The sequence below is a fragment of the Gadus macrocephalus genome, chromosome 1 (genome assembly GCF_031168955.1).
Source record: "Gadus macrocephalus chromosome 1, ASM3116895v1".
In the NCBI taxonomy this organism is placed as follows: domain Eukaryota; kingdom Metazoa; phylum Chordata; class Actinopteri; order Gadiformes; family Gadidae; genus Gadus; species Gadus macrocephalus.
The window spans coordinates 12,677,052-12,687,947 of NC_082382.1; the positions used below are offsets into that span (position 1 = coordinate 12,677,052).

Sequence of the window (10,896 nt, forward strand, 5' to 3'; positions counted from 1 at the left end):
TTGTTGGGCTGCTGGATCTGAGATTAGCCAGACCCTACCTCTCTCCTCTCTCCTCACCTCTCTGTGTCTCTTCTGTCACGTCAGATTCACATAACCCGAATTTATTTTACTTACCTCATCATCCACCCTGCCAAATTCAGAAGAAATGTTAAATCAGGCAGAAGAACCACAGAAGAAGTACTTTAGTTTTATATTTATAGATAAAGTGACAAACATGGAGCAAATTCAAGCCAATCTCCGAACATTTCCCTCTCTTAAGGCCTCCCTCCCCCCTCTGCATGGAGGGAGCACAACGGGGGGGGGGGGGGCTGTCTAGGAGGGCAGCCACACAACCTGGAGGGCTACTGAGCACCAGAGACACACACACACTCATGTCTGGCGTCTCGCTGACATAATGGGACTCATTTGGTTTTTCACCAAGACTAGGGGCATAATGTGAGCACAGAATTCAGTACGGCCTCAACTCATTACAACAAGAGACACAGCAATCTGCGTCACTGCATTGAAATCTGCGTGAACAGCCATGGCACCCGACAAGTTCCTTGTATTAGCTCTGGCACAGGCATTCACCCTCTGCATAAGGTTCAAAAAAGTGTCTTCATTGTGTGCCCACAAAGGACCACAGACAAAAGGAATGAAAGCATTACCTTCAATTAGTCTAACCATGGTATGGGTACATCTGTGGTCTGTCTCTCTCTGAATGACTTTGGAGACTTTAAATTCTCTGTAAAATGACCTTTTTGTCTTCTTCTACAAATACGTGTTGTATTGGGTGTTGTGTTCGAGCTCATGTCTCGTGTCTGTGGGGTGTTGCCTTTTTTTGTGGTTCCTATCTCTGCTTCTCTTTTCTCCTCAATTGTGTTGGTAATACGTATGCATGAGTGGCCCAACCTGTGTACCAATGCATTTATGGGAACATGGCAACCTCAACCATAACAAATCCAGGAGAGAGAGAGAGAGAGAGAGAGAGAGAGAGAGAGAGAGAGAGAGAGAGAGAGGCCTATTGCATGTTGCACTTTCTGACAACAACGAAGTAAATTGAGAAAATCCTAATTCCTACGGTCCATGGGCTGCCCGATTATTCATAATGCATTCCATTAAATGCATATATACAATTCAGAATATATAGATATTGTTTTGTGTTGATTGATTTATTTTTTATATTATTGTTGTTTTAAAGCAAATGAAGAGAGAGATCGAGGGCGGGGAGAAAGCGTGCCAGCATGATAGAGACCGACATAAAGACAGAGAGATGGGGGGGGGGGGGGGGGGGGGGCGTGGCACATCTCCGTACACGAAATTTCGAGTTGGCGCAACACAGTCGCGGTTCAGGATCCCTTCCTGCTGACCCACTGGGCACCGAGGAGGCAAGGCTCTCGGTCGGTGTGGACGGGTCGAAAAGCGGACTAGGGTTGTGTCAGTATGGCAGGGGCAACGTCGATAACATCTCTTGAGCCCGCGAATGACAGTCGTGCCCAAAACATTGGAGGTAAGAAAGTAGTAGTAGTAGTACGCTAGTGGTAGCTCTTAACCATTTACGAAAACTATAGTAGGTATGTTACACATTATAATACATTTCCCTCAACTGTTGCCACTATACCTGTCTAACGCATTACTTACCCATCTCGTTCTGCTTAAAACCATATCTTTAAACATGGATTTTGTATTCATAAACATATTTATATTGAATCTAGGTGATCGACAGCCGTTTTCGTTTATTGTTTTTTAAATATTTGATTGCATGGTTTTCGTTCAAAAAATCGTTGGGACTTTTTTATCGTGTTTAAACTTAGCCAACGTTTTTAAACGTGCTTAAATTGTGAACATTCATTTAGTAATATACCTTCATAGTCAAAACACACACACACACACACACACACACACACACACACACACATACACACACACACACACACACACACACACACACACACACACACACACACACACACACACACACACACACTCCACCAGAATATGAAGATGAGGCTAATGTAATTCAAAGCAAATATAAAGTTCATATCTCTCTCTTTTTGTCCTCCACCATCCCTCTCTTCTTCCTTCCGTCGTTCTTTCTGTTTGTTTCCTCTTCCTACGAATGAGGAAGAGGTGTGTGTGATAACTGTCGTCATCATTATCACACACACACACACAACACACACACACACACACACACACACACACACACACACACACACACACACAGACACACACACACACACACACACACACAGCACATGCACACACACGCACACACTCATGAACTGATATTGACATCTTCTTAATAAGATCATATGCAGACTTATGTAGCCATACTCCATGCCATATGGAGCCTACTCATAATTGCATAATAATAAGATCATCTTCACAAATAGCATTGTGCTGCATGATAACCAAATGCTGAATATTTCAACAATGTTTCCAAGAATTTGTCAAATGTCCTCCTGCTTCTTTGATATCGTCAGCAGTTGGTGCTTGAGTGTCACACGGCGTGAAAGAGTTTGTCACTTTGTGTGCTGAGCCAGCTTCTTTGCGGGGTTCAGCCTGATAGCCGAGGAATTGCTGTCCCATCCTGCAGTGCATTAGGGCAGTTATTAGCCAGGTCATCCTAGCACAATTTTTTTTTAATCTCATAAATAAAGTATTAATAATATAAATATGCATATAGTGTAATCTCAGTGTAATGGTTCTACCGTTTTAAATGTACATTTAAAATGGACAGGTTTTCGATATGCATTAATACTTGATATTGAATTGTTATGACCTACCTCTCGCTTGACTTGACTCTTATAGTGGATCAGAGTTAGTTTTAACCTTATTAGTCAATCAATCATTGGGTTAGCTGTTAGAAGAAAAAAGAAGAATGCTTTATCAACCTGCAACCCTTTTATTGGACTTGTTCATCAGAAGGCATCATGGGATTTTCGGTTTGAGTTAATCCGCCATATAAAGGACTCAAGAGAGTTGTAGTAGCCTTCTGGTAAAACCCTATGCATACGTTAACCTAAACATAGCCTGGCTTCGCCCGCCTAAGTACGTCTGCTCAATTTGAATTTCCCGTCTGGGTCTGCGCTGCGGTATGTGTAGTGGGTTTTCTCTGTCCATATTTTCTGCGTCCAATCAGCGAACAGACGGACATCTTCACGCACAGTGTTTGGTTTGTTTACAGCAGGGCTATTCAACCTCCTTAACAAGTGGGCCGAAAAGGAAAACCACTGGGGGTTCATGGGCCACACAGAGTAAAACTACGTGAATGAAATGCTACAAATAAATCGTACTTAAAGTAGTGTTAACTTAATATAGTACTACTACATGGAATAAACTTGTCCGACGCATTCCTTCCTTCTTCACTTTTAATCGTATCATTATAAAAGATTTTGTTCTCACATATTTTGGACACGTATTTAGAATTCAACAATGTTGTTTGAATCATCACAAAACAGAACTACTGCACATATGAGACATTTTGAGCCAGTGATTCTGTGAGAAAGATTGCACTGCCTTGTTTGCCTAGTTTGGCTCATCCTGAGACACTCAGCTTCTCATAGGTCATGGAGCAAAGTGCCCTTGTTCTAATGTCATTCATATGAGAAAAGCTAGACTCACGTATCGGTCGAGCCAAACATTGTCAGAATAAGTGATGCCAGTTCCTGATTGTGGGGTACTGATACTGGCTAGTATCACCGGCTACAAACAGAAACCTGATTTGCATGCAACTATGTTTCTCCTTTATTTTATTTATTTTTTGCATGCTCTTGCGAGCCAGAAAAAAATTAAGAGGGGCCGCATTTGGCCCACGGGCCGCTAGTTGAATAGGCCTGGTTTACAGCCTGCGCGCAACGTGATTCCCGGCCATACGTTAGCGATTGGTTATGGCAGATCCAGAGTGGCACTGGGCAGATCCAATAGTTTTAAACTTCAACAGACATCCGCCTTCAAGTGAGTTAACGTTTGGCAATTGAGCAGGTCCAGACTCTCTGTGCAAATGAAATGAAGTACGGTAGGACCAGGCTAACCTAAACATCGGTCAATAAAAAAAGGGTATTCATGGGGAATGCTGTTGAAGTTTGAAACACAAAAATGTCTCACCATAATGATCAATACATTTCACTTTATTGACACAACCCGTCAGACAAAAAAAACTTTACTACCAACTAAATAACGAACAGTCCAATGCTCCTAACAATGGCGGGGGCCTTAGGATGTGACGTCACCCTGTACAAGCCCGATAGCAATGAAGGTGCGTAAGTTCACAAAGCGTTGTGTTTTAATTTGCAGCCCTCGCCCAGCAGTGCACCCCCAGGCCTCGGCCATCCCTGGGCACCCAGAGGGTCATCCAGGGCAACGGAACCAACGTGGGCACCGTCATCTCCTTGCAGTGCCCAGACCACACCAGGCTGATGGGCAGTAATGTGGTGTGTGAAATGAGCCCCAGCAGCCCCCAGTGGGTCGGGGAAACCTATTGTAGCCGTGAGTAAAACATGAGAATACAGGCTCAGGATAGAGCTCTCGTAATGCACACTGCAGAGTGTCCGTAACGGGGACACATAGATCATGGAAGAGTTGATAAAGGACCATGTCTCTGTAAGAATAATAAACATTGGGCGTACCACATCATTGTTAATGATATGGTGGAAAGGTTTCAAACAAACACTAAGACATACACATGGATTACAATAAAATATTCATAACAAGATAGACACTAATGTGTGTGTGTGTGTGTGTGTGTGTGTGTGCAGTCATTTCACATGGATGAATTTTATCATGAAGCACATATGTGGGTTTTCTCTCTGTACAGCCATGTCTGCCTACGGGGAGTTTGGTTTCCGCGTTGCCGTGTGGGCATCCATCGTGAGCTCCTGCGTCATTGTGGTGCTGACCATGGCCTTCATCATCTGCTGTCTGCATGCGCGCTTCAAGACGAAGACGAGGAAGAGAAGCCACCAAAAGAGGTGAAAATACTTGCTTTAACATCAGAAGCTTCGTCCGTCGTCATGGCTACCAAACTGAAACTGATCCCCCCACTAATGCTAAGTTTGATGCTTTGCGGCCACAGGGAGACAGAGGAAGAAGAGTGGCTTCGTAGGCAGTGTGAGGGGGGCAGGACTGGTTTCCCTCATCATCACAGCAGAAACAACAACAACAACAACAGCCGTCAGAAGGCAGCGGCGATGCTTTCAGGCGGCCGTGACGGTGCATTTGTTGACAACAAAGCACCATTTGGGTGAGAAGGGCTCTTACCCTGATTGAGACACACACACACAGACACGGAAGTAGCAGTTCATATGTAAATAACTAGAAAGAACACTTTTTTCACAATAAGATGCATCAAGCAGCGTTAGTCAAAAAGTAGTGTAATGGAAGTGGGGGCCTCAGAAGAGGAATGACAATAACGGTAGCTATGCTATGCTGAACCTACTATTCTCAGTCAGACACAACCTGAGGCTCATCGTAACAATGTTTTTTCTATCACAGGTCTTGTCTCCTGCATCCCTACGCCGATCGTACCGTTCCATCTTCAACTCCCCTCCCTGGAATTGGCTACAGACAATCTCCCTTAACCCGGGACATGAGACTGGAGCAGGACGAGGCAGGCCCACATCCAAACTCCCATTATCTCCAGCGCAACTCACCTGCAACGAACGGGCCGCCCTGTCCGATGGGCCGTGGAGAACAGGAGTCAGGTGCCGCGCAGAGCTCAGCAGCTTGCTCGGCCGGTGGCCGTGGTGCTGGCGTGGTGCGACAGCTTGGAGGGCAGGAGCACAGAATACCGCGAGTGGCCCCACACACCTCCCAGGAGCCCCAAGTTGTGAAACCAAAAAAAGAATGCTCCATACGGATTATATCTGTGTGAGCAGGACACATATTTGATATAATGAAACAAAACAAACAACCACTAAATAGTTTTAGTGGTTGAGTAGGTGATGTTTTTTCTTACGTCAATGACTGAAGGAAACTAAAAGGCATAATTCAGTGAAAACAGTGAGTACCATTTCGGAGGCTGTGCCTTTGGTGAAATTGTATGGAGACACTGCCATCTGTCTGTGAGAGTGACCCATTGCACTTTTAAGGATGCCTTTCTTGTACATAATTCTGCAGGCCATTGTCATTTGCGCAAGATTTCATTTAAATAAATACATTTTAAATGCATTACTGTTATTTTTCAAGGAAGTCAGATTAACTGCAGTTAGTTATTGATCTTACTGCTTTGAATTCATTAATTGGGACTCAGGTATGAATGAAGCGGAAAAAGCTAGTCTTAGCGGTATAAACCCCTTCTGCTCTGGTTAATCTATGGGATAGTCGTCACTATAAATAGCATGTAGGTCTATTCCCTTTTTTGTTGTTCGGCCAAGATAACCTCGTTCCCTCCCGGCCATTCTAATCTCACTAAGGATCGCCTGGGACGGGATGCCCCACGCAAGCGTTATTGACAGGATAGAGGTCGAGACATTCGATAGAGAGATATCCTTTCCATTGACGTTGGCTTTTTGAAAAATTTCTTCAAAACTCCATATTTATTCTCCACCTCATTGGTGTTGTTGTTAGAATTTTCGTGTTCTTATTATTTGTGCTCCTGGGACTGTTTACTGGCGTAAAGAGCTCATATGAGGCCGGAAATTGACTTCAAATAAGGAACCTGTCAGCCCAGGGCCTAGACAAGACTGGCTTGTGGATCTAATGCCATCCTTTGCATGGCCGCAGGATGGCGGCAGCGAGAAGCAGGAGGTTTAGCCGAGCTTTTTAACATTGAGCGTTTAACGTAAAAGAGGCCAACAATTCATAACCGCATGGCATGGGAGGTTTTTGGAGGTTTGTTCACATTTGTTGTTTTAGGTAAACGGTTAAAGGAATTTAAAGACCTTATTGGTCTCTCAGGGACATATTTTTAATCGTAGGAGAAGCAGTACTTATTTTCAGGCATATTTTCACCTAATGTGTCAGTCGCGTTTGTCTTCTGTGCCGCTGTAATTGTCATCATCCTCGGCCAGACATTGATGATTACCGTGATCCACTTCTCCAGAGGGACGCCCAGTTCCTGTGTGGGCACCAGAGGATGGACACGGCACTGCTCGACAGATTGGTTCTGCAGCTCAACAGGATCCACCCCCAGATTCTGAACGACCATGAGGCACAAAGGGTGACCACACCCACCTATAGCTAATTACTATAATGCAACAAAAAAAAAAGAAAAAAATTCATTAATGTGCAGGAAGGGAGCGAGGCGTATTATTAAAGATTGCCTACGGGTGCGTACTGCGATTCGAACCCATAACTGTCTGTTCACCTGGGAGTCCATCCTACCCACTGACCAGTATCCTACTATCTTTGTGGTTTTATTGAGGGTGAGGCTGTATCTGTGTGTTGCTGTAGTTCAGGAACCTAGCGGCGGCCACCAGGGGAAGGCTCTCTGGGTTGCTGGAGCACCTGCAGCAGGAGGGAGATGAGGCGTGTCTGGGGTTCTACCAAGCCCTCCAGCTCCACGCCGAGGACCTTTATTGCACTTTACCAAGCAGGGTCAGCCTCCGAGGTCATTGGGTCAAGACACTGGCTATGAGCACAGAGACTGTAGAAATCCTTTGTTTTGTCCCACGTCTCAGAATGATGTGGTGTATACACAGGTTTTTAACACCACATTATTCTGATAAAAACATATATATATATATATTATGTGTAAAATAGTTGTATAGAATAATCAATATAGATGTCACCATTTCACCAGTCTATTGCACACAGGAAGTAAGTATATGGCTAAAAATGATGTATTGAAATATGTGCTGGAGCTTTTGTTGAACATGAACCGTGAGCTGCACATTTCTCCGTCCACGGAAATGTCTTTAAGAGCTGTTACAGTTCATGTTTTCATTACATTTATTTGAGGTGGTTTGTCCAAGAATTAAACTGTAGCTATTGCTGACTGGCAGATATGAAATAGACCTAAGTTATTCATATATTATGCATATTCCAGCTTCACCTGTATTTACTCTGCTATGAAATCCTCAGGTTAAACTCTACCACACTGTGTGTTATCATGGGATGTCTGGCCTGCTTACTATCAGCTTCTCAGTGTATCAGGGGCAAATGTTTGGAGAAAGGCTTTGTCTCTGTTCTACAGCTTGTCATCTTTGTTGTTTGCTATTTACTCACTCCCCTGGCTTCTGTATATTCTCTCTGTTCTAGAAATGGCAGAACCCAAGAAGACCAACACTTTGACAGTCCAAGAGAGATCTGTGCTAAACCACAAGGGTAAAACCCAATGAACAGTGCTGCCCTGATCCATAGTTCTGATACAGTTCTTATTGAGTATTCTAAAACTGTCTGTAGGTTGACCGCACTTTTAGAAGAAAATACAGCTGCATGACTGTAAAGAACATCTCTACAAAAATGGGTTCGTCCTTCAATAAGCTTTCGAAGCCTGATGCGCTTTTCATCCAATGGCACTGTCTGCTGAACCCTGTCACCTCTATTATCACACAATGTGTGCGCATCTCCCTGCATGTTAAAATGACATCACCGCATTGTCACATTACATCAAGAGCTCTGGCTTTGTAGGTCAGCTTAGCTCACGTTCAGCCGACAACCAAAACGTACAAAAACAGTCTCTTCTGTTCTGCATTCCTATGAACAGACACTGTTGCATCCAGTGGGTCGAAGGTGAATCCCTACGGACAAAATCGGGTCATCAACAGTGTGTCCGTGAGATGATACTGGAGATCTGGGATAATTAGAGAGCGGCACAACGATTGCTTTTTATATCCCCCAGAGATATTTCTACAACGAGTGACCATGTTTCACGATTTTGTTTTGTTTATAGATGTACTCTAAATATGATAAATATACGCTTTAGAAGGCACTTTATCCGTCCATTATATTCTTGCATCCTTTTTTTATTCCCATGTTTTTCTTGATTGTATAACAACCTTTATCTTGATGCGTGCAACCACATTTATAACCCGATAGTAAAATACTGTATTCTATCTCCTTCGTCACTTCATATCCAAAAGTGCTGAATTGTATCTTAAATATTTCTCCACCACATAACATTGATCCTAGTATACTAACCTTCACACCTGTATCATCAAAATAGATGACATGGACATTGGTTTATCAAAGTCTGACTGTATTTTCTGTGTGCAGGGCCCTGGTTCTACCTGAGCTGCTTCTGCCTCACCGTGGGCCTCACAGCGCTCTATTATTATGGAGGTGAATCATACACGCTGATAGAAAGGTGGCTCTGTGTTGAGCCTGCACTCTTCGCTCAATCTAACTGAAGGTCTCTGTGACTCAGTGTATCTCCCGTAGGAAATCATAGTTTTGTTACACAAATAATTGTATGCTATATTTTGGCTATTTCTGTGAAGTTGTTTTCTTCTCCTGAATATAATTTTTTATTTCACAGGTTTTCTCAATTCCATTTTTTGTTTTTGTTGTTTCCTCTCCGTGCCGGGGGCTTGAGTCTATTCAATGTCCTTCTCTCCCTGCTCTGTTACTCCCAGACGGTGATATCTGAAGAGGTTCTGGTCCGTTCCTCCATTGTTCTGTGGCAGGGCCGGGCAGCACAGCAAAACAACGCTGTGATTTCCTTTGAGCCAAGGACAAATGGCAATCTACAACATGGATGAGTAAGCGTGAGATCAACAAGCGTCAGAATATTAAGCTCCCCTGTGCCTCTGCAAACTGAGCTTTAGGACGGTGCTGCTCAGCCTGTACATATTTGTCTACACACGGTCCATATCCAATCAAAGAATTTTGAGGCTAAAATGGAAAATAAAAAGCCTGACTTTGGCACATGACATTCCACAAATCACCGGAATACCGGTTTTCAATGTACATTGCCTGTTCGAAACGGATTAAAAAAGGAATGTGTGACCCACAAGCGCATTATTTGAGACTGAGGACAAATGGGTCGATCCCACTGAACCGTTGATGTTCCTAGCCCGTAGGAATGAGCAGGTGGGTTCTGATGAGGCTCGCTATCTCTCAAAGGAGAAGAAAACAGCTGACTGAGTTGAGCTTTGCGGCGGCTCAGCTGTAAAGTAAGACAATTCTTTAGCCATACAGTTTGCTTGACAATTTGCTATTCAGTGGTGAACAGTGCAAAAACGATTTGTTCACCGGTCTACACAGCTTCAGGGCCCCACATTGCTGAGGTCATCATGTTGTTGAAAACCCGATAATGGCATTATCCTTAAATGTCTCTGAACTGCTGCTCACTGGATCCATGTGACCAAAATAGGCTCAGGTATATTTGGTACATTTTTAGTTTAGTATGGGAAAAGTATATTTCGGTGTTATAGACATGCATACACACATATATATATATATATATATATATATATAAACAGCTGACAAAGAGAGAGAGAGAGAGGGAGAGAGAGAGAGGGAGAGAGAGAGAGGGAGAGAGGGAGAGAGAGAGAGAGAGAGAGAGAGAGAGAGAGAGAGAGAGAGAGAGAGAGAGAGAGAGAGAGAGAGAGAGAGAGAGAGAGAGAGAGGCGTCCATAAAATAAAACCTTTGATAATATTTATAGTTTTCTGCTACCAAAAATTAGATTATCCAGTTAGTTCATAACATCCATTAATAGTATAACCACTGCCTCCTGATGCCGTGGGTTAATATCCAGCCAGGCTGTTTGTGTGGTGTGGTTCTAGCCCTGGTCAGCCTGCTGATAGTTGTAGTGTTCTGCCTCTAGCAGCTAAATGGAGGGTACATTCACTAGATGGCAATGTTACTTAATTTGCATTTGCGTCTTTGCTAGGAGAGGTTAAGGAAAATCGTATCAGGTTTCTGCTTGGCTAAGCCTTATCTAAGCGTATCCACATTCATTAAAAGTGGAAGCCTTGCATAAGCATACTCATAAGGCACTTCAACAAAGGTTCTTTCAGCCTCAAGGATCA

The 10,896-nt window shown here is 43.6% G+C and overlaps 1 protein-coding gene across 1 annotated transcript; it reads left to right on the plus strand.

The window, feature by feature from the left end:
• The first annotated feature begins 1,283 nt into the window (after window positions 1-1,283).
• Window positions 1,284-10,691, plus strand: LOC132460336 (caspase recruitment domain-containing protein 19-like). Its single transcript, XM_060055329.1, has 8 exons — window positions 1,284-1,489; window positions 4,279-4,470; window positions 4,799-4,952; window positions 5,057-5,224; window positions 5,476-7,141; window positions 7,375-7,612; window positions 9,139-9,204; window positions 10,651-10,691. Exons 5-8 carry the CDS (start codon window positions 7,058-7,060, stop codon window positions 10,689-10,691), a joined length of 429 nt encoding a protein of 142 aa, XP_059911312.1. The 5' UTR covers window positions 1,284-1,489; window positions 4,279-4,470; window positions 4,799-4,952; window positions 5,057-5,224; window positions 5,476-7,057.
• The last annotated feature ends 205 nt before the right edge of the window (window positions 10,692-10,896 follow it).